This window comes from Sturnira hondurensis, unplaced genomic scaffold (assembly GCF_014824575.4).
Source record: "Sturnira hondurensis isolate 20B ecotype Veracruz unplaced genomic scaffold, ASM1482457v3 Scaffold0006413, whole genome shotgun sequence".
Taxonomy (NCBI): Eukaryota; Metazoa; Chordata; class Mammalia; order Chiroptera; family Phyllostomidae; genus Sturnira; species Sturnira hondurensis.
In genome coordinates this window covers 5,471,422-5,496,335 of record NW_028079044.1, presented here as the reverse complement: position 1 = coordinate 5,496,335, position 24,914 = coordinate 5,471,422, and the positions used below count along the sequence as shown (strand labels likewise).

Below are 24,914 nucleotides of genomic sequence, written 5' to 3'. Positions count from 1 at the left end.
AAATATATCCAGCACAAATAATGAGAGGAGTCGGCAGTACCCACACACAACTAAGAATTATGCTTTGTTGGTTGCATTTCTCTCCCTATGAATATTTTTGTTGCCACATTCAGGAAAAAAAGGGCAATGGGCCTGACCCCATTTGTTATATGGACATTATCAAGGACACCATCTTCCTGGTGTAAAGGAATTATGGACCTTTGGAGGTGAACACTTACTCCCTACAGCCTGCAAGACTGGACCGTATTGGAACAAAAATAAATGTTCCAACTAATTTCTAGCCATGTGACCTTTGATTTTTTTAAAAGCTACCTCCAAAACATCATTCCCCCCAAAATCAATAAACAATCATACTAGGTTAAACATTAACAAAGAAAAAAAGTTTAAGAGGTAGGGGGGCAAGTCTGGTCACACACATTGTATTTAAAGGTAGATAGTACAATAATTCTAGCTTGGGCTCTCAAAGACAACTCACTTGGAAAAACAAATTAAAATGCCATCAATGACCGGCCTTTGCCCTACCTATGGGCCCACTGCCCCCACCATCACCCTTCACAGCCCTCCAGGCAGAATCACAGCCCCAGGCAGAAGCCTCCTTCATATACCTAGTTTGCCTAGTGTGTCCCACAATTCCAAAGAAAATGAGGCAACAACACCTGCGTGCACAAGGAGTGAAGACCATGGACAAAAGCCACTACAGGTGACATAGGGCTCTACTCTCCTTTACAGGACCCTGTTCCTGAATGAAGGGGCAGGGAGAGAGAAAACTTTGACTCTGTCTTACCAGGCTCCATCGTGCAATTCTGTCTGTGGGCTAATAATAGGGCAATGAACAACCTCAGGCCCTTGCCTGTGGTCAGAGGTGTGTGGGTCGATCTGCGCACAAAACCATGTGGCTGTCAAGTTACAGGGTGGAGATCAAGTTAAAAATAAGGTTTTCTGGCAGCCCTGCCAACCACCAGCATATTTTCCTGGTGATGTCACTACAGATGTGGGGCTCTGCCCCTGGGCGGCAGCTTTTGGCTCGGCCCCACCCACCACCTATGGAACTGCATGTGCTCTGGTAGAATACAGCATCCACGTCAAACCAAGATGAGACAAAACCTGTTGGGTCAGTTACAGAGACTAGTTTAAGTTCCCTCGGGTTTAAGATTCATTAAAAAAAAGTCACATCAGAGAGAGCAGCAGTAGCTCTGGGAAACAAAATGAGGGTAAAAATTTTCACTGTGGGCTGAAAACGCCATTGTCCAAAAAGGCACTGTGAATTCGTCAGAAGCAGTGAGTTTCCAAGGATACAACAAAACACCAGCCTCTCTCCCTCTCCCTCCACCCCCCAAAATAAAAAGTGTGCAGGAAAGAAAAAAAAACCATCTTAGACTACTGAATTCAATTCTTGCCTCTTTAACACAGCAGCTCAGATTTTCCAGAGAATCAATAAAACACACATTTAAAATTATTCCATGATCTCGCAGGCTACAGATTCCTCCTGGAGCCAGCGCCGCAGGCTGGCCCTTCGATCACCAGCACCAGGCGCTGTTTGATGGGGCACGCCAGCCTCCGTGCCTCTGACCGAAGGCAGCAACCGCGCAAATTGCCAGAATGAGGCCCCTTCATTACTGGTCCAAGAACATCACCCAGACTTAGAGCGTTTATAGAGGAGCTTCCCCCATTGTGCTCACCTCACTCATCAAGGTGGTTCTTCTCAAAAATATCAACCATTAATTGTATAATTTAGCAGGAGGAAAAGTCCACACTACATTTTTCTAAAAATATTCCCCCATCAATGGTGCAAAACACTTAACGACATCCCAACACTGACCAGCCTCTCTCCAGAGAGAACTTCCAGCAGCTTGATGAGCATCCGTCCATCTCGAAGGTCAGTGTACAGGTCTGTGATCCGGCAGGACACTCGGGCGAGGTGGGAATTGACCCACTTGGTGAAGGTTTTCTTCTGCACAGCTTCACGCTCATCTGTAAGCAGAGGAGAGCTTGCTTTACCACCAACCACAGAACAGGCAGCAGAATGGGCTCTGCACCAGGAGGGTCATGGGGCCCCAGCCAAAGGAAGAACAGCAAAACTGAACTCAAATGAAACCTCTACTCACCTCCTCTCAAGCACCATCACCTCTCTGGGAATACAGGAATTGTGCACTCCTTGAACATTAAAGCCCATAAGCACACCACCAGAATAGCCTTTGCTCTCATTCATTTCATTTCTCGCATTTCCACTGAAGAGGCAGCAGGGCACAGTAGATTACAGCGAGGTCCTTTGCGATCCTGCCCAATAGGCCAATACCACATCTGACTGATAAAGTCTCTAATGTGTCTTACAGCTACTGTTCATCAAAAAGCGAGTGTGGGGGAAGCACACAGAATACAGAAAGATGTGGGGTAGAAAGGCTCAAAAGACACTCAGAAATTGCTTCCCTGTACAAACTGAGAGGTATCACCTGGTAAGATAAATTCACTGGTGACTTTGATCTGCAATGTCCCTTTCACCCACTAAGTCTCGAGCCTCATTAACAATGCAGAAAACAACACGCAACATGGTAGAGTTCAAAGAGATTTGGGTCAGGCATTGGAAGAGTAGGGCCTCAGCCCCAGGTGTCACCAAAAATGTACTGAGATACTGGATTCAGTGTCCCCTTCTACAAGATGAGTAGACAACTATCATCCCCAAACTGCAACCACTCACTCAAGAGGCAACTTAGTTTATGCTCTAAAGGGCAGTAGTTGCCCATCCAAGTCATCTAGCGTCTAGCGAACAGTAGTAAGTTCTTCAAGCCTCAGCGGCGAAGTTCTGTTCAATTCAAAGCATAACACTCTACTTAGAGTGTTATGCCTCTGACCGAAGGCATGTCTTCTAAGCAGACACATCTGCTTAGAACTGACTGGCCCTTTGTATCCCACACAAATAGGCTTCCTTCCAATCCTCTTGCCTCTGAAGAATGTTCTAAATGCAGGCTGCTGAAGACTTTCGATGGGAATCCCGGGAATGCAGCCTAGACCCACCCAACCCGTACTTCTGGTTTTCTCCAGTTACCCTTCTGTCAGTTACTCGCCCCATTTCTAGTTCCATGAGCATGAACTGACACCGAAAGGACCCAAGTCCTACTCCTTCCAGTGCAAGCCCAAACCCACCAATATATTCATGAGTTAATCTATAAAAAATGGGTAAACCTTAACAACTTTTTATGTATTTCATCAACTAAAAAGCCACCCTTTCGGAAGGGGCAGGCACCGGGTGGCCTGGGTGCACCGGGTGGCCTGGGTGTACCGGGTGCCAGGCCAGCCAGAGCATCATGGGAAGGTCTGCCCTAACGGTTTTGCTGAGGCCTCCATCCATCCCACTGCAGGGAGTGGGTGGGGGGAGGCGGAGACGACGTGGGATGAGCCTTTACTGCTGCCAACCTGGCAGGTGAGGCAGCCAGGGGCCTCTGCCAAGACAGCTGGCCACCTGCTGCAGCCGGCAGCTCCTCCCGGTCCAACCTTTCCCCCTGAAGGAACAGCCCGTCCAGCGGGGGGGGAAAAGGGCCTTTCCCCAGGAACAAAGGCCGACCAAAAACAGACAAAGGATCAGAAAGGACAGAATTGGGAGGGAAAAGAAAAAGGCAGTGAGGGGCACGCTGCAGACTGAAAAAGGAGCTGCACCGGTCACATCATGATAGGTCACACAGAAAAGATCGCATGCATTATTAATCACACAATCATCCTGATGGATGGTACCTTTACAACAGTGACACGGGGAGATGTATTTCTTTCTTTCTTTTTCTGCCTAAGGTTGGCTATTATGAAAGAGCACGTCCAGATCGGAATACACAGATACATTAGGTTTCTCCTAGGTATAGTTCACGTGTATTTAGGGTCAACTAATTCTTTAAAATATCTTTTATGTGCTACACTAGAGTCATAAATGTCTTTCATTAAGCCCTTGATGGGTATCCTAGGCTGTTATTAAAGTTTCTGGGGCTCGAAGTCACTACCACACCCAGCCTATCAAGGGAACGCGATCAAAACGAAAACCTGCTTGGATTAAGGTGCTTCTAAATAAACAAGCACACGATGTTGTCACCCCTTGGGTGAATCTCACATTACAGAAATACCTGGGCTTCTTTCAGGTTCTGAATTAACAGGTTCCTTTATGAGGAGATTCTGAGGATTTGCTTCAAAAGACAGAGCAGAGCGCTCCCACAGGGCCCATCCTGAAGAGTCCTCCCCACCCCCACCCCACGGGGAGGCACCCAGAGGTCACGGGGGAGCAGAGAGAACTGAGTGGAAGTCAAACAGGCCGCGGATCTGTACAAAGAGGGCTCTGCCCAGGGCCGCTGTGGCCCTCAGAAACTCCAGGAAGGTGGGAGGAGGAGAAAGAGAAGTTGAAAAATTAAACAAAATAAAAGAAGGCTTGCTTTTTAGCCCTCTCTCCTGTTCCCCACTTGTCTCCTCTCCGCAGAGTTTAAGGAGCCGGCTCCAGGTAGCGTGAGCATGCTAGAGAAATCAGAGGGTCCAAGTTCCTTGGACTCACACCGCCACACCAGAAAAGGCATGGAAGATTCCATCCAGGGACTGGACCAAAACCAACACTCCTGTGACACACGAGGGGCAGGAAACGAGCTCAGCCGGAGACACGGAGCTCAGCCAGCTTGGTTGTGTCCTCTTACAATGGATCCGTTGGTGAACAACAAACACTTCGAGGCCGGAAGGAGGGAAAGGAAAAGGGGAAAAAAATCTACCCAGCAACCCAGTTGAGGACAAGGCTGCTTGTCCTTGGGGACTCCGTCCTTTGTTCCTCCCTTCCTGGGAAGGCACAATGACATCACGCCTGCAATCCCAACCCAGCCAGGCTGGGGCAGATTAGGCCAGCCGCGGGCCTGAGGAGGAGCAGAAGCCTTGGCACAGACAAAGGAAGGCAGCCCAGAGGCTGTTTCCAGGCTCAAGCTGCTGTCACTGTGCCTGAGCCGTGGGAGGAGCAGGTGGGAGGAGCAGAAGGAAGGGAAACCACTCCTAGTTCTACAAGTACCAGCAAATCTGGTGACTGAAAAGGGAGAGGAGCCCCGAGAAGCTTCGTGCCCATTTGGTTGTTTAGATCAGTGGTTCTCACTGGAGACAATTCTGCTCCCCAGGCAACATTTGGCAATGCCCGGAGACACTTCTGAATGTCAGGACTGGGGGGCAGTCTAGTGGGTAGTAGCCAGGGATGCTGCTGAACATCCCATAGTGCCCAGGACAGACCCGGCAAAGAATCATCCAGCCCCAAAGGTCAGGAGTGCCAGGCTGGGTTGAGAAACCCTGGTATAGACATTTTGGGCTTACACACCAATTGCAGCTGGCATTCACAGTGTCTCAGACTGCACTTGGCAGAGAAGGACACCCAGAGGGAGACAGTCGAATTGGGGTGTTATTCATTATTCTATTTACCCACATCAAGGGCTTTCGATCCTGCTGGTTTGCAGTGCTGGCTGGATGCAGCAGAAATGCCCTGCCTTCAGGCCCACACGCTGCACCGAGGACCTGCTGTTTCCCGGCAAGGCAGAGGAGCGGCAAGGCAGAGGAGCGTGGCAGGAGCAGCAGGAACCTCAGGCGAGTTCCACCTGGGCTGCTGTGGCAGTGGGCTTTTCTGTCCCCCACACCATTTCCATTCTCCCTTTACCTTTCTTTTCAGGGCCTCATAGTACTGTTAATCGAACCAAATCACACATGCATCTCCTCCCAAGAAGATGACTGTGGCTGAGCCTGACGCTGGGGCAGTTTCTCGCCTGGCCCTGCCCAACACTCGAGGTAGGTGGTGTGCCAAGGGGTGGGCATCCCACAGGCCTGCTCCTTGTGAGTATCTCTCAGCTGTGCTTGTCCCCACCCCCACAAAAGGTTGCCCTGGCATTAAACGAGAGGGGGTGAAGTGCACATCAAAGTGCCTGGCTTGCTGTACCTGCTCATTAAATTAGTTCCTTCTCCGTTTCCCCCAGCAAGGTAGCACTCTCATCAGTTCAAAGCACTTGAGAAATTTATCAGGCATCATGGTCTCATATAATCTCAGGGTGTAACAAGACTTAAGAAGTCATCTGACTCACCTTTCTTTCAAAAGGAAAAAAAAAAAAAATCCCTCCACAGCCCCTGAGCCAGCTATTTAAAAATCCCAGAGAAGGGAAAACTATGTGTGTGGCAGGAGGTTAATAGTTGTATAAAAAGAAAATGACTTGCTCATTCTTTTTTATTAAATTAATGATAGGATTCACTGAGCACTTACTATGCCCCAGGTACCAATATATGGGCTTCACAATCCTCATCACTATTCCATGAGGCAGGAACTGGCACCTCTAGTTACTCGGGCTGGCTGGCTCCAAAGCCTGGTTCTCAATCACTATGCCTTAATGCTTCTAGCACAACATTAAAAAGGAAAGAAAAAAGCCCATGCTTCAATGACACAAGATACAGAATCACCCATAATCTCACCACCCTAATCCAAATCCTACTCTGTCAAAGGGTCCGCTCCAGTCCTTGGGTGACTCCAAAAGTTGGGATGGTCTCTCCATTGAGACCCGCCTCTGCGGCCCACAGCGGCCCACTCCATCTTTGAAGCCACAGAAACCAGGTCTCCTCACTCCTCCATGTGAAAAGGTTCAGGTTTAAACCCTGCTCAGTGACCTCTCTTTGCAATGACCGTCAGAGGTGGTGGGCGGTGGGGAACACAAGCAGTCCCTGAGGAGGCCGCCACCTCTCGGCAGCCTGGAGAGCACCGCACACCTTCCGATCCAAGCCAGGGCTTGAGGAGGCTGCAGTGCCAGCAAGTCCAGGGGTGGGAAAGAGGGCGACCAAGAGAAGACAGGGCCCGAAGCACCAGCAGCCCTCTGTGGGAGGGGGCTTGGTGAGGCGGTCTCCGTGTCAGTGCAGGGGTGGGAGTCGGGAAGGACCTGGCTTGCCAGGCTTGGCTTCTCTCAAAACAAGTTTCCCACAACCTTGAACTCTACTCAAATACCCCTGGAATCCCGAGAACCAGAGTGGTTCTAAGTGGTTCGAAGATCCAGCCAGCTGAGTCTTTAGCTCCACAGGCCCCGAGATGAATTTCTAGTCAACTGCCTGGAAAGTGAGAATTCCGGAGAAGTAGGTGAGTAAAACCCAACTTCGAGTGAGTGGAAACACCTACCTCAGCATCTATGTCGGCTTCCAATCCATGGAAGGAGTGAATTGTAAGTAAAATTCTATTACGGCGTTCTTTCCTAAACACAGCATTTTATAAGATGGCACGCGTGCAATCGCACCATCATGCAGCTGAACAAAAGTTACACTTCCTTAGAGCTCCCCAGATCTACACGGCAACTCTCGCGAGGAGGTGGAGGGGGACACAAGAGTTGGCAAGGAGAAGGGCCGCTCTGTATCCCAGCCAGCAGTGCGTGTCAGGTCTGCACCTGCTGGCTGTCCCTGGGGGTCGCTCTGCCTTCCCCACAGCTCTGTCAGGTTAAGGGGGATTAGAATGCTTGGCTACACCTTGTCATCTAAGTCTCTAGATTCACTGTCTTATGTTTCTGATAAAATACCTCGAAATTTTCACAGGATTTCTTAGAGAAAGAGGATGAGACATTTAGAACAGAGAATCAGCTTAATCTTAACCAAAGTGCTGTGAATCTCTTCTCCACATCACCCCTTCCTAGAAGTACACAGTCAACTTCCTCTCTTTTTAGGGAATGACTACGTTATCAACACTGGAAGACTATGGTGCTTTGATATTTATTAATTACTCTGAAGAACTTGCTATAACTGGAAAAATGAACACTGTGTTAGCATGAGTTAAGTTACAGGATACAGAAATCGTTCTGATGGACGGGAGGGCACTGTGTGATGGAAATGATTGTACAGCATCTTTCTCCAATGCCCTCTACACAGAGTACTAAATACAACCATATTCACCATATGCCACAGCTCTGGCTACGAAAAGGGGTGGAAGCCAGGGATGAGGGAAGGTCTAAAATCATGGAACATTTCTGGATGGAAAAATAAGGGAAATACAGAAACATTCATTATTCCCTCAACGACTGAATTTATACCTGGCTTAAAAGAGCAAATCTTTCTCAGCTTTTCAAACAGCCTGACCCTGTTGGTGTAACCCAAGAATAAGAATATTTTCTATCAGATCATCTTTAGTTGTGAAGGCAATGGTCCATCTTAAGCAATCCTGTGCAGTTGGTGTGTAGACACATGGCTAAGTCAGGCCTGGACTTGGGTTCACGGTAGGAAAGAAGGACAAGGATGGAGGCTGAGAAGAAATCAAAAGGAGACAAAGCAGCAGCCATCTCAGGAACACATCACAGTTGGCTATGCAAACAGAAAATTCTGTAGGGCCAGATGATAAGGACTAATCCTAATCTTAAATTGAGAGCATTTATAAGATCTAATATTTACAAAGTACATACTTATTGCAGAACTATGTCTAAGACAAGGTCTCTAGCCCTTGATGAACTAGAAGCCTAGCTGGGGAAACCAAATGGGAAGTTATGAAAGATTACAAAGCAGTACAGGATCTGTTGCCAAGAGAATGATGTCAACAGTTTATTTTGGGGTGTTTGGAAGAAAAAGCTCACTACAACTAGCACCGTTCCAGGCCCCACCCTCCAACAATTACCGGTGTCCCCTGCCTGGTGCCTCCTTGCCCATTCTTACCCACCTGAAACATCAGTGGCATACTCATCTCCCTCAAACAATGGGTTTTCAAAGTTATGCCACTGTACCAAAACTTTCGATGGCCCCCAGCCAGCCACAAGACAGCCTGGCATTTGGGGTCCTGAGCAGCCTTTCCTTGGGCACCTGCTTCCTCTGGGATGTCCCCTAACATACCATCTTTGCGGTCCAACCCAACAGGTCTTCTTATTCATTATGTTCTGAACTCTCACTTTATACCAGGGGTGTCCAGCCTGAGGCCAGAGGGCCACATGTGGCTGTGAATGAAACCCAGCACAAAACAGTATATTTACTTAAAACATGATGAGATTTTTTGTGTAATTATGTGTCATAATGTATTTAATGTGTGGCCTAAGACAACTAACTGTTCTTCTTCCAGTGTGGCCCAGAGGTGCCAAAAGCTCGGCCACCCCTGCATTCCCTTTTCTTTTCCACCTTTGCTTACACCAGTCTCCTTACCTGGAAGGTATTCCTCTTCTCTTATCCTTCCTTTGAGACCCAGGTCAAGATCAGCTCTCCGATAAGCCTTCACTTGATAGGATGTGGTCTCTTATCCTTTTATTATGTATCCCGCATCCTACCTCTTCAACTAGCCTACACCTGCCTCCAAGAACCTAACTCTGTACTTGTTTGGAGCCTCAGCATATGCCTGGCAGAGTGGGTATACAATAAACATTTGTTGAGCAATCAGCAAACCTCCAGTGCCCAACACGCAGGCTCTCAATAAATCCCACTGCTACTGGCTGTTCCACTGAACTTGTTAAGGAGAGAAATTCCAAATCACATAGGCCCTAAGTAGCTAACTGTTATCAATGTACAACACTAAAAATCTTTCTCAACTGAGCTCTTTCTTGCAACTACTCTGATAAATGATAAAATTGCAATTTTGTGGTCCTGTCTTTCAGATTAAAAGGGGCTCAAAGCTAACATATGACAAAATTTTGTTTGTTTTGGTTTGCTTCTGGGTAATGGCCACCACACATTTGTAGAGAGCAGAGTAAAGCTGCAAAACACACAAAGGTGTAATAATTACAGCATTATTTTAATGACCCAAACAGGCCAATAGTCACAAGACTTAATTTATATTAATTTAAAAAATGCAAAAATGCATCCGTTAAAGCTCAATTCTTGAGTTGTTTAAAAAAAATTCTAATTTGAAACAAAAGATCATAGTAGGGTGGAGTTCCCATATGTGCCTTAACTTGAAAAAATAAATAAATCATTTCCCATGGGCAACATGCAAAATACACAGAACAGGAAACCGGAAACAGGCAACTGGCTGTATTGATAATAGAGAATCAAACTGTTATCTTGAGGCAGCAAAAGGAAGGAAACTAATCTCTAGACTGAAGGCTTCCCTGTGCTGGATTTGTCTGGAGGCCTTTATGTTTGCTGATCTGTATATAAATAGAACCTGAGTTAAAACGCTTTTCCTAACAGTTTAACCCACTTTATGGACAAAACACATGTAAGCATCTGTTCTAAATGCATGTGTAGCAAATATGCAATTTTCTGCTAATACTTAACAGTCTGATACGCAGACTATAAAACAACAATAAACTCTCTATAACCTTGAACCTATGGTTCACATCAGCAAAGCAAGCCCAGCATGCAGCTTACTGAGGGTCTTTCTTCTGAGCAACCTAGTCCCGATCCTGCCAACATGGAAACCAAGGCACCGCAGGGGAACTTGAGAGGATGCCTGTAATAATGAACTGGGACAGCAGGCCTGTCTCCAGGGGTCCTGCCTGCCTGTCACGGTTGTCACTTCAAGGTGAGCCCCTTAAAATCATGATCCACAAACAGCCAAGAGTGTGGAGGAGGCCGAGGTTATGGTAGGGACCAATTCTGAAAGCAGATGGGCAGAGTAACACCATCTCCTCCAGGATGAGAGCTAGGTCGAGAAATAGGGTGAATTAATAGTAAAAAAATGCTAACGCCACAGGGGATGAGGAAGTGCCTTAAAAATAGTCATAGATCATTAGGAAGAAATATTAAGAAACCATTCATGAAATTTGCCTGAAAATGGGTGGCACACTCCAACTGCCTTCATATACAGGAAGCCATGCCACGAGCTTGCTAATGTGCCATTCTCCACCTCCGTGGGACACGCAGTCCGGCAGGAAAGGGCCCAAATCTATAGCTGGGGACAATCAGAACAAGGGATGAAGTACATCTCACTCTGCTCCTATGCGCTGGTGGATACAGTGGTAGGATCTTTGCTAACTTGACCTTCTTTATTACAAGCCATCAGTTATAACTAGCAGAGGCACAGAAAAGTTTTGGTTATCTNGAGGTTATGGTAGGGACCAATTCTGAAAGCAGATGGGCAGAGTAACACCATCTCCTCCGGGATGAGAGCTAGGTCGAGAAATAGGGTGAATTAATAGTAAAAAAATGCTAACGCCACAGGGGATGAGGAAGTGCCTTTAAAAATAGCCATAGATCATTAGGAAGAAATATTAAGAAACCATTCATGAAATTTGCCTGAAAATGGGTGGCACACTCCAACTGCCTTCATATTCAGGAAGCCATGCCACGAGCTTGCTAATGTGCCATTCTCCACCTCCGTGGGACACGCAGTCCGGCAGGAAAGGGCCCAAATCTATAGCTGGGGACAATCAGAACAAGGGATGAAGTACATCTCACTCTGCTCCTATGCGCTGGTGGATACAGTGGTAGGATCTTTGCTAACTTGACCTTCTTTATTACAAGCCATCAGTTATAACTAGCAGAGGCACTGAAAAGTTTTGGTTATCTGCTGGAGGGCGTATGGCTGGCAAAGGCACATCCTATCCAGGATTAGAACCCTCGTCCATCTGAACTCTGATGAATCCCAAACTCCCCACCCACCCACACCACCATCCCACACTGCCTAAGGAAAACAAGATGTTGCCTCCTCAAAACAACAGAGGAAAAAAAAAAAACCACAGCTAACACCCCAGGTCCACTCCTTCTTAACGGAAAGGATCCAATTAAAATAGGCAACTGCAATCTTCAACCTGCAGCTGGTTGTGGTACAGGCTGGGAGCTGGAACAGTTTTCATTTTGTTGGGTGGGGGAGGGGCACTGGAGGATGACGAGGACATAGCCAGTTACCCTACGACGTGCCTGGCAAAGCCTATTGTAATTACTACTTGGCCCTCTGCAGGAAAAGTCTGTCAATTCCTGGTTTAAAACACTTTCATAATGTTACTTTGGTGCCATATCCCATTTGTTTCCATTTTCAAGCCAAAATCAGCTTAGCAATAGGCACAGAGTGCTTGCTGTGAACAAGGCACCCCACTGGGGCCTTTTTTAATTTCGTTGTTAAACATGCAGTAGCCACGTGTATTTTTTTTAATTATGTTACTATAAGGTCAATCAGGAGGTGAACCCAGGGCCTCTCCTCTCCCCAGTGGAGGGGCACTAACCTGGTTACCGGACACATTGGATTCAGCATGTCCCCAAGGTCAGGGGGGACAAAGCAGGGCTGGAACTCGAGGCCATACCTCCATGTTCAAAGGATGAGGAAGACCCCCATGGCTCAAGGCCAGGTTCCCCCAGTTCCCCCACTGCCCCTTCGCAGAAGCCCCAGGTCCTCAGTTTTTACTCTGTTGGACACCTTGCCATCAATGCTCTTCCTACTCCCCTGACCACCCCCACTCCTGTCCTCCCTGAAAGGAGACTGAAAAACATTAAGTCCAGGGTGGACTGAGGGGAACTTGTAATATCCCCAAAAGATGGAAAAAGCTTGGAACTAAACAGATATCATATTCTCATTTAAACGTATTAAACTTAGATGGGAGAATGCTAACATTAATACAGACTAATAACTAGGAGAACACCTTTTAAAGGGCAATAACCATAATGGGTACACTACAGATAAGATTTTATGAAGGTAATTTAACTGCAGTACATTGAGGAGGACGGGGAGGGTTAGTGTCTGTACATCACTTCTCCAGGCAACAACTAAAGCAGTACATGGATTTAAGCCAGTCTGTCAGGTGGCATACAAGTTCCCTCGTAAAGATGAACTCCTGCACTTCATTTTCAAGGGCTCAAGGTGGGTTTCTGCTAGAGAAGCCTAGGGATGAAGTGGAAGTGGGGAGACAGACTCAACTCCCTTCTGTCAGGCAATGCACAGAAAAGGCCACTGTCCTGTTCTGGGGACCACGTAGCTGGCCTAAGCTGGCATACTGAAACCCAAATAGTGTGCGCCCTGGCCCTTGCTCATGATTTTTCTGTCTTCTCCAGTTTTCCAGAATTCGTAGGGTCAACAGCGCAGGGAAGTAAGCAGAACTCTCTGTCACACACCAGAGTCACACGATGGTCAGACACTCGAGGCCCAAGAGGATACTCAGTGTTTTCAGAGGCTGATGCTGCCAACAAGACATCGGGCAGCCCCACAACTCGAGACAGTTTCTGACAGCTCTCCTGTGACGTGAGGGTGCCCAAAGCTGACTGTGGTGTTTTATGGAGTCCAAAAAGCTAAGACTGAAGGTTTTTTTTTAAAACCAGAGACACACGGATAAGGAGGGGTCAAAGGCCTAAAGATCACCATAAAGCTGCCCGAGTCTCAGGGACAGCACAGCCCTGACTGACGTCATCAGTTCCTGAGTGACTTACGGAGGTGCCTGTGCTACGCGGGAGGCATCATGGAAGTCCTCCACAGAGGGTTACACGTGTGCATTTAATATGCACAGGCCTAGTGTTTGGGGACAAAGAAAACCACAGTGACAGCGAGTTAGCACTTGGAACTACAGAATTATGACAAGGTTCCACTTAATGAGAAGAAAAATCATATTTAAAAAACAAAGGAAATAAAATAATTTAAAAACTAGCTTCTGTCCTAAAGAACATCAACAGTTAGTCACCTAAACCCCTTCTGGCCAGCGACCGCGACCCTCTGTAAAAACCATCAGTGCTGAAATAACCGGATTGGTAAATTAAGTAAGACTGCCTCAACTTCCACAGCAAAACTCCCAAATTACACTTGTATATGCAAATAAGCTCTTGGCCTTTATGTATGTTTGGGGGAAGGTATCCAAACCACATTTGGGTTTCAGAACTAGCTAACAGTTGCAACAAGATTCAAAAACAAAATGCCTAATGTTATGAAGACAAATTGCTCCTTGACCTGAACTAAGGAATTTTAGCACTTAGCACTGTTTTCTAAGTGATATCCCAGAGTGTCAAACCAAAAGTTCACTTTTCACTGAGTACTCTTCATTCAGGGAGTAATTTACTGAATGAAAGCTCCGACCCAATCCTCAATTACATGTGTACCTTAGCCAACTATTTCGCCATCTTAAAAATTATTCCACATAGAACAGCAAATGATGTACACAGTAGTACACACCATTCAGCCATACAAGCCTACCACCATCTTTTCTTTACCCATCTTGGGCCAAGCAGCCATTTCTTGAATAACTAAATGTGAAGGGCACCTAAACGCATTGAGTTCTCTACTTAAAAAGTTAGCAAGCCAAGTCTCAATTTGTTGAGAATTCACAGCACCACATAAATGATACCCAAATTCAATTACCATGTAGTTATTTTAAGATATATTAAGATTAAAAAGAGAAAGTTATCACTCATGAGGTGGAACCCTGAAAAACAATTCTGCTAAGTTCCTTTGTGGCTTTTCTCAACCTCACCCAAATGATAAATGGTTACACAAGATTTCTTTCATTGCAAACTAGGACGGCGCTAGGCGGGCAGACCCTATGAGTACACAGTGTACGTTGCCTGGCTGTAATAAAGGACAGAAAAGCTGGAGGAGGAAATGACCTCAGGTTCAGCCCCCATGATGCCCCAGTCACCAAGAGGGGCGGCACCAATGGCTCCTTCACGGTAATCAAAGGTGGGCAGGCGCGTTAACAGTTTATACTGTTAGTTTAACTGTTACTTTTTAGTTTAAAAAAAAACACACACCCATTTTTTTCATGAATAGGAACACTAACTAAAGCTCTGAGTGCAGTTTTATAAAAAGACAAGGCACAGGATATGACCTAGATCACAGAGAATCTTCTTAGCTTACGACAAGTTATCTACTGTAATTTTTTCAAATGAAAAAAGAAAGCAACAGAAGGGGGACAGATAGAGGGAAAACAGTTTTTCTGTCATTCTTTTTGTTGTGGAAACTAAAACCCGTTGCTCAGTGTTGTTTACTAAATGCAAATCTCTTCCCACAAAATAGAACACAGATCTTTACAATGTCCCAGAGTACACACCATAGGCAGCCCCCCCCCACCCCATGTCCCTCCCATCCCTACCAAACAAGGCTTTGTCTCTCACTCCACAAGGCTGAGCACTTGACAACAGGTGTGGGGGCCTGGCTCTTCCTAGTTTTGTCAACTAAGTAGCACTTAGTAGCACTTATGGGGGAGGAGGGAGAGAGTAAAGCAACCCTGTCACAAGAGAAAGCCTACTGCTACAGCTGATTTACTCAGAGGCGCTTTATTGCTTAACACAGATTTGGCTGTTTCTCCTCGATAAGCCTCTATAAAAATGATAATCTGGAAACTGGATGGGAAGAGCTAGCAGCCCACAGAGGCTCCACCGGGGTGGCAGAAGTTCCTTCCTCAGGACTAGGTGAAATAAGTAAAAATAAACGAACTCCATTCCTTGGACTTGAAAAACAAATTCTTTCACTTACTGCAAACACGGAGGAAATGGGTAGGGGTCTGCTGGGAGGGCAAGTGGGCAACACTAAAATTTGAAATACGCACTCTGCCACCTACCGATCACACCTGCAGATATTTACTTTCTAGGATTACCTGGTGCAAGCTCACAGATGTGCAAGATACAGACTGCAGATTTTTAAAGTAATTTTAAAACAGAGATAACAACAACAAAACAAGAGGCCCCAAACAACTAAACAGGTTGATGGATTAAAACATGATGCATCCATACAAAAGAATACTGTGTACACATAAAAAAGAGTAAGGGAGCCCTGGCTGGTGTAGCTCAGTGGATTGAGCACAAGCCTGAGAACCAGACGATCGCAGTTCGATTCCCAGTCAGGGCACATGCCTGGGTTTGCAGGCCAGTCCCCAGCAGAGGACACATGAGAGATACATTGATATCTCTCTCCCTCTCTCCTTCTCTTCCCCTCTAAAAATAAATAAATAAAATCTTTAAAAAGATAAATAAAAATAAAAAGAGTAAGGGAAATCTGCAGTATACAGATTTAGGAAGAGGACATGAATGAACCATCACAGAACAGTGTATATATTTAGTTTAATCTGATGAATATATTTATTTGACAAATATTTAAATGTCATTACAGAAAAAGGTATGGAAGAATACTTTCAAAACTATTCGGTTGGCCAAAAAGTTTGTATAGTTTTTCCCATATGATGGCTCTAGTAGCACTTAGTTGTCTTTAACTTCATTAGAAACAATTTTGTTAGATTGTGTTGTGACAGCTGTTATACCAGTGTGCCTTTAAAAAGAAAACATCAAAATTGGTGACTTTTTGTGCAACTATTTGAATATTGAATATGGAAGAAAATACGTAACATTTTTGGTGTATTGTGCTTTATTATTTCAAAAAAAGTAAAAACATAACTGAAACACACAAAAAAGATCCGTGCAGTGTATGGAGAAGGTGCTGTAGCTGATGGAACATGTCAAAAGTGGCTTGTGAAGTTTCTTGGTACTACTGACATTTTGGCCAAATAATTCTCTGCTGTGGGGCCATCTTATACACGGATGATTTTTAGCAGCACTCCTGACCTCTACCCACTGGAAGCCAATAGTGGGAGACAGCCGACACACTCAAAATATCCAAATCAATAAAGTTATTGGTGAAAATAAAAAATAGAAAAAACTAAACAGACTTTCTGGCAAACCCAGTAACTGTAATTATCTCAAGCCAAAGGTGGCAGACATTTTCACTTCTATATTTTTGTATCATTTGTTGGATTATTTAAAAATAAAATGAGCACATACCGTTTCTGAAAGATTTAAAAGGCATTTCCACTTGCGGGGAAAATCCCACAATTCATTTTTACCCGGTAAGAGAACTGATGGTCACCAGTGGGTCTGAGATTGCAGAGGAGAAACGAAAAGGGCACTCGCTAGAGGAAAACGAATTCTCCCAAGGCCTGGCAAAAGGCCGTGTGTGTGATATGCTGTCTGCAGTGAGCACTCTAAATTAAATGACATTCTGAATCGTCTTATCTTGCTTCTGGGGAGCAGCAACTCAGTATTTAACCTTACATGGCATTTATAAGCAAAATAAGGAAAAATATTAATACTTCCTTTAAAAAGATGGGACAATGAGGATATTAATGTAAAAACAAGCGACGCCCACTGAGGGAACACTGAGGTCCACAGGATGCCAGGGGAGTGACCCAGCAAGGGGTGCCAAACTCACAGAGCAAAGCCCAGAGGTCAGGCTCCGCGTGCCTTCTCACTCGGCACTTTGGTCAGAAGAGCTCCCCTTTCATAGCCTTTATTTACTGGGGCTCCTCCTCAGATTTCATCTGCAGGATAAACAAATCCCAGTGTTTTAAAATATGTGTAAATTGCCTGACTAGGCAATGGGAAAGAAGAACAGATTCTAATGGAGTTTCCAGTTTCATGATACACCAGCCTCCTAACAGGTGATTTATACTGCAAGGTAACTGGTGACGAGAGGAAGAAGCAAAGCACTGTGGGAATGACTGACCAGAGTAGGGGTTGAGGTGACATCACCCATCAACAGCAGGGATTAAGCCCAGTGGGGTTGATCTAGTGCTTCAGCTACAGAGTCTCCAGGAACAGAACCCTAAATAATGAGGGAATTCAACTGTCATCTTCCATACCCACCCCACCCCACCCCCTACTTAGGTTTGCCACTCACTCCAAGGGCTAGGCATTCTTCTAAGCACTTCGCTAAAACTACTGAATTCTCAAAGCACCATGTGAAGCAGATACTCTCATCATCAAATACATTTTGTATGAGAGCAAACGAAGGCTCAGAGAGGCTCTGTGACTTGCCCGAAGTCGGAAAGCAAGCGGAGCCCCTGCAGGCTGGGTGGTCCCACTACTCTAAACAGCTCCTTTCGCTGCCACCGAGACCAAACGGAGATCCGACCTGACCGAGGAGGAGGTTATTTTCCCCACCTAAAGGGAGCACATGGGACTAAACCTCTTAAGGTAACCTTAATTCCTGACAATTCTAACACTCGAGGTTTTACTTAGAACTCCGTGCAGAAGCCCACATCGGAAAGAATCCTTCTCATTGTTGACTGTTCTTTCAATTCCATCAGGATGGCTCGAGTCCCACCGAGGAAGTGCGCTCCTCCCCGCTGCCTGAGCCCAGGGAGCAGCATAGTTCTCCCGGCAGCGCCAAAGTGCTCTCCGCCGCCACCACCACTACCACCACTTCAGCCCGAATCCAGAGGACCCTTTCCCCTTCAAAGGTCACCTTCACCCACAGCACCGAGACACCCAGTCTCCCATCCCAACTCCCTCCTCAAGAGTCTGAAACCAGTGAGGCAAGAAAACTAGCTTTGTAATTGTTTTTGCCATCATGTATTTTAACAAACAGATGAGATAATTTAAGATTACATCTGTTTTTAAAAAAGTATTGATAGCAACTGGAGGCTTTGAACAAGCCGAGGGTACACACAACCAGACTTCCAGGTGTGTTTTCCTTTTACCTGGCGTTTCAGAGCCATCCTATTCTTGGTGCTGATAATTACAGGTATCCCAGGAACCAAGCCACACAGACTGCTTCTGCAGCCCAGGGAGAGGGAAAGGCCCGCCATCTGGGTCTGGCAGGAGGAAAGGTCCTCATTCGGATTTGGAAGGAAGCAGAGCAATTAATTAATCAAAAGTATAGCTTGGGGGTAATTAGCAGCAGCAACTGAAATGTTTAGCTGAGTTTCCTCTTTTTATCTTGAGGCGGTTCCTATAGACAGATGCTCAGGATTAATGAAGTTTAATGAGACCTGCAGCAGCTGCTAATTAGTAGAAAGAAGCAGTAATGACAAGGGAAAAAGGGTTGTGGGGGAAGTACCCCCCTCAAAATCCCTGAAGAGCCTCAAAGTGGTCTCAGAGCAAATACAGGGTTTAAAAAAAAAAAAGGCAGCCTTGACAGGGTGGTTCAGTTGGTTGGAGCATCGTCCTATGCACCAAAAGGCTGTGGATTGATTCCTGGTGGAGGAGCATGCGGGAAGCAATTGATCAATACTCTTTTCTCACATCTCTCTCTCTCCCTCTCTCAATTCAATAAAAATACCCCCAGGAGAGGATTAAAAAAACAAAAAGGCAAAGTACTCTGAGAGCCCGGAGGCAATGGCAGCTCTATACGGCCTGGGATCCCAAAGAACCACCAGATTCCAGCAACACCAAGGACACCCGTGTCCTGGGCAAACTGGACAGTCATCCTGTGTCTCACTGAAGCCCTCATTTGAGAACTCTCAATCCACAACATCCCTTCCTCCCCAGCACTAAGACATGAAAACGTTTAGTACTCCCGAAGGAGAGGCACTTTCGACTGTGGTTAACTCCTGCTCTCCACCCTATACTTGTATTATCGTGAAATTTGTTACTAGACTTCCGGCCAAGTTGGAGGTGTAGGTAGATATGTGTTGTTTCCTCGCACAACCAAAAAAGGACAACACCAAATTTAGAAACAAAAAAATGAGAACTACCAGAAAATCAAACTGTATGGAGGTCCGACAACCAAGGAGTTAAACCAGCAAAGCTATCACTTAGAATGGAAGGGCAGATAAAGTGCTTCCCAGATAAGGTCAAGTTAAAGGAGTTCATGACCACCAAGGTCTTACTATTTGAAATGTTAAAGGGACTTACATAAGAAAAAGAAGATCAAAACTATGAACAGTAAAATGACAACAAACTCACAACTAGCAACAACTAAACTTAAAAAACAAACACAAACTAAGCAAACTAGAATAGGAACAGAATCTCACGAGGAGGTTATGGAGGGGGGCAGATGGTGGAGAAAAGGGAAAAGGTACAGGGAATAAGAAGCATAAATAATAGGTAGAAAATAGACAGGGGAAGGTTAAGAATAGTATAGGAAATGGAGAAGCCAAAGAGCTTATATGTACGACCCGTGGACATGAACTAAGGGGGGTGGGGCGGGATGCTGGTGGGAGGCTGGGTGTAGAGTGGAGAGGGGTAAAGGAGAAAGAAAATGGGACAACTGTAATAGCGCAATCAAGAAATATACTTAAAAATTAATAAATGTTATTAAACTTGTTATGGGTTTATCTCATCTTTGACCACCTCCTAGGCCTGGTATTAATACTTTTGGAAGTGCGTAATAGGAACCCAAATCCTTTCAGAATTAACTAGTTACTGGCAAGAAACCATGAAGGAGGGAAGTTTGTTTGTTTGTTTTTTAAATTAACAGAGTGGCAATCTGACAATACTATTATACGACTATAACCCCCCTAAATAAACAAATGATGGCAACACCACTACTGATCCTCCCAATTCACAAGGCCTGTGCTTCAAACTGCCTTCCGGTAACATGGGTAAATCTGCCTTTCATGTATTCAGAAAACAGGCTGTGAAGAGCCAATGTGGGCATTTAAAGTGAAAAATGCAGACAACTATAACTGAACAATAAAATAATTTTTAAAAATACATAGAACATACAAAAAAAAAAAAAGCCCTGCCAAAAGTGAGCCAGAAGCCTTTAAATGTTGCTGGTTTTCCAAAAGTTTCAGATGCTTGTTTTATTGTGCCTTGCTTTATTGCACTTCACAGGTGTTGCATTTTTTACAAACTCAAGGCAAGACCCCTCCACCAGCAAAAAGATTCCAATTGTAATACCCGTTTTATTGCAGAGTGGTCTGGAATGGAACCTGCAGTATCTCCAAGGTCTGTCCTTACAGTCCTGCCTCTAATCCCACTGCCTACCAGGGCAGCGAGTATCAAAATCTAGTCCTTCTGTAACAACAGTCATTCTGGAAGAACCTTCACCAGAGTGTAACTTCTAAGGTAACCAGTCCCGCAGCCATCACTGTCATGAGGAGGGTATTCCGGGGTTCCACCTGACCATTTGGAAGCTTGAATTTTCCCCAGCGTTAGCTTCTTTCCCCACAGGGGCCAGAAGCTGTCAGAACTGGCCTGGGGACCTCTTTTACAGGTGGCTTTAAAGTAAATGAAAATATTTCCCTGCTCATGATTTACATATGAAGGTCACACAGGTCATTCCTACCAACCCGAGGGCAGTTCTCACCCACAGCTTTTACCCCGAAAAGAAGAAACACTCATTCAAGTTCAGCGTAGAGATTTTGGTTCACAACTTGGGTCCAAAGTAAATACAGTTAACTGCTGTAGGGCATTTGCTTTTACAGTTTTTAGGATCCATCCTGTCATTTTGTACCTTCCTGCAAGACCTGACAAACAACACAGCCGTCTTAGTCCTCCTAGTGCACAGACTAGGGCCAGTTCCTCCGCTCTCATCCGTTCTCTCAGACTTACATTATACCTAAACCCAAAGGTCCACAGGAGTTACTGGGACACAAAGGTCCTTTTCAGGAGCAGACGCACGCTCCCAATTCAAGAGCAGGACCGAACAGCAACCCCCGACTCCCTCGAGGAGCCCAGTCTTCAGCCAGGCGCTCCAGCTCAGCCAGGACCTGCTCTGCCCACAGCTGTGGCATTAAGGTAGCTGCACTGTTCCTATCATCGGAGGAGGTGCAACCCTCCCTGGCTGCTGTGGTACCTACGTGTAAATGGGAAAGATGGGGAGTTAGTTTTTTTAGAAATGTTTGGCTTGTGACATTACACGGTTACCCGTATAATGGCCACACGCTGGCTATCAGCTCCACAGAGGAACACGGCAGCTCGAGATCTGGTCCTGCCGCATCTCTCCTGGGTGGCACCCCTGCACCTGCAGAGGTGCAAACTGTGACGTTTTGTTCTGACTCTCAGCTCCGTCTATGGTTTACACATACTGCACTTCAAAGAAAAGGTAAAAGATCACTTGAACTATATAAATGCATGACATAGGCCTTAGTCTCAGAAGAGACCAAAATGGGAGCTTACTGCATATACAGTCATATAAGAGGGTTTTTCCTAAAGAACCCTTAAGAAAATGGTTTTGGGAAAAACAGATGTATAGCAGAGATGTGGCCCCCGTCAGTCTAGCAATGTCCGGCCTTCCTAAAAAAAGATACTCACATTCTTCTAGAGAGGGAGGCCAAAGAAGAGAACAAAGCCAGCGTTCAGCAACCCGGCGATCCTATGATGGGTCTTATGATTCTGGACTCCCCAGGAGCAGAATTATCATCACACACACATTAAAAAAAAATATCGTCAGGAGACATGTATCAAGGCCAAATCAAACCATTTCTGGAATGAGGTGGGTATCAACAATGCACACAGAGTACTTGCTTCTGTTATGCTGAATTTATAACACACTGGATGACAGACGAAACCAAGCCTGCTGTCTTGGGGTTTAACAAGCAAGGCACCCCTCATATCTGCTATGGGGAAACTCAAAAGGGGGCCTGAAAAGGATGCAGCGAGCAGCTGGAGGTCCTCACATGTGCCCGGCAATGGGACCAGAAGGGGAGGTTACCTACGTGATTCACACACGGACATCACAGAAGAAATGGCAATGTGGCCTGAGCGCCCCAGATGCTCCAGCAGCTGAAAATGCTTAAAGGCAAGAGAAACCAGCAAAGTCCAAGAATCCGGGCTGAAAAGCATGGGTTTTGGCCCAACTCTGTGTTCCTAGGTATCACCACTGATGCTGCTCCAAGGCTACCTTCTGTGTGGGCTACAGCCTCAAGACTGAACATCACACTTTAACTACAAAATGATGCTTTCATACTATTACTGCCCTTCATTCTGGGTTCTCAAAGTCCCTTTGAAATGGTTCTGTTTACTGGTAAAACACCAGGCAAAATGAAAAAAACAACACTATCAAAACCTAGACGTCTAAACCACAAAAACTCCTTTCTGCTACAACAGAAATGGTGTCCCACTTAAAAAAGGGTCTGCCCTGTCAGCCCAGTCCCCTCTTACTTGGTCAGAATCGCCAAAACAATCTCACATAAAAAGGAAACCGAGTCCTGCAAGAGTAGGCAAGGCCTGGTTTTTACACCGCCCTTCCCAAGCCACCCTTGGCTACCACCGCCAACTAAGAGTGAGAGTCTCAGCAAATCCTTTACAGTTGGAATAGGATCAGGAATTTCCACTTCTCAGCAACTGCTCTCACCAAATCCAGGTTTCCAGGTCCCGGAAATGCTAATCTCAGATCCACAAAAGCACGGGCCTCAATTATCACGTGGGGAAATGCTCCTGAGAAGCAGCACAGCAAAGCGGTTAAGGATTCAGAATCCGGAAGCAGACTGCTGGTTTGGCGTCCAGACTCTACCGCTTAGTTAGCCAAGTGTCCTCCTTTGTACCCCAGTCTCTTGACCTCCCAAATGGAGATAATTCTTATAGGGATGCTGCAAGGAGCACAGGTATGAAGACATGCAAAGTATCAATACTCACAACCATGCCTGCAGTTTTGAAGAAGTTTACCACTACCTACCCACCACTCCACTCCTGAGACCCACTTTTCCTTCTCTCTGCATGAGCTTTGCTTTTGCTTTCCCTCTCTCTCCTCAGAGGCCTGTTTCCTGACAGGACTGATTCCGGGAGCCCTGAGTACACAAAGGCACAGCTGCTTTGTTTTCTTCTCAAGCAGTGGGCACCTCACCCAACAGAACCCTGGAGAAGCATTAGGTAAAATGAAAGTGACCGCTGGTTACTGGTACGGCCTCCACGCACCCTTTATTTGCAGGGTCCTTCAAATCTCTATCAGATGATGACCTACGACCTTTTCTAACCAGTGAGAGAAATGACATGCAAATCACTTGTACAAGGTCACTCCACCAACATCAGCTGCTGAGTGTCTAATTCCCTGTACCTGTGCCAACAAAAAGGAGGCAAAAATCCCCACTAATAATAACAAGCATTAGAAACTGAAATGGAAGGAAAAAACATGCATCATATCTCGCGCAGACGTCTAGTCATTCCCTCTGGTCATTTCGCATCCCCACCCACAAGCATCCACCATCTCGTTACCTAACCCCAGGCTCAGCGGCAGCTCCAGCGTCCATCCCAAAAGGCCTCTCTCCCAGTCTCATCCCACAACCAAGAGGTGTTATTTTTGCATGTCTTAAAACACCTGCCACTTTCTACCTAGTATTCTCTTGTAGAGTGTAAATTCAGGCCTGGCTGTCTCTTTCACACCTGGGTTTCTATTGTGCCTGGGACTGCACCATGCTCACCACAGCCCTCACTTGCTCCTTGGGTGGATTCGATGGCTCCTCCCGCGACCTTAGAGCTATAAACATGTTCTAAAAACCTGTCCCAACGTCATCAACGGCACTTATTCTTCGTTATGCAGGAGGCGCACACACTGGCTACTCTATTCCAACAGCCAGTCTGCAACGGTGCATCAACCAGAACACATGATAAGCAACTGACTTCCAGGATTTTTGCAAGCTGACTTCTGAGGACAAGCTCGGGATAACACACTTCATTAGTAAAGTAAAGAAACTGAAGCAACAACTAGAGCCAACAGCTACTTTGTCAGGCACAAGCACACCTGCCACCAATGTTCTAGCCTTCAGTCGTTAACTAAGGCAGCAGCAGAAAGCGGCCGTCACCATCGCCCTCACCTAAGCTGAACCAGGCTCTGGAAGCTGCTCCACGCACCCACCCCAACATGTTTCTTTTGTGCTGCAGGTTAATTCCTGTCTCACCCAGGGGAAAGGAAGAAAGACAAGGTTTTCATGACTGCCCAAGCAGAGGCATGTTAGGACCCAGCTTTCCGAAAGCATAAACACACTTGTCCTCTCCTCTTGGTTGGGAGGCTTGTGGATTTGGATGAGTCCTTGAATACCCCGACGCTGAGCCGTCACACCGGCTGGCCACCACCATCTTTCCATCACAGGAGATCTTTGACTACAGGTATTTCATCTCTAACAAAACTCCAGAGCCTTCACAATCTTGGCAGTGGGTCTACCCATGTGCTTGCCTATAGCTATGTTCAAAGGGATCCTTATATATCAAGGCTCAGTAGCACCTGAACTTATACTCCCTGGCTCCACAGCCCACTGACATATCCTAACTGCACTCACCAATCAACGCTGCATCCACACGTGGGTGGATGTCAGTGCTGTTCTTTAGGATATGCACACACATCATCCCTCCCGGCAGTGTTTTGCCCCTTACATTACCAACGATAAGCAAATGAGTCCACTGCATTGTTTTTAATGGGAGGATTTACT

General features: G+C 46.0%; 1 protein-coding gene across 3 annotated transcripts in view; it reads right to left on the bottom strand.

The window, feature by feature from the left end:
* SPTBN1 (spectrin beta, non-erythrocytic 1) overlaps window positions 1–24,914 on the bottom strand; it is a 195,023-nt gene that overhangs the window by 67,840 nt on the left and 102,269 nt on the right. For all 3 annotated transcript variants that reach the window (XM_037047913.1, XM_037047915.1, XM_037047914.1), the window contains one exon: window positions 1,820–1,971. In XM_037047913.1, coding sequence (XP_036903808.1) covers window positions 1,820–1,971 — 152 coding nt within the window. The remainder of the gene's footprint in view (window positions 1–1,819; window positions 1,972–24,914) is intronic.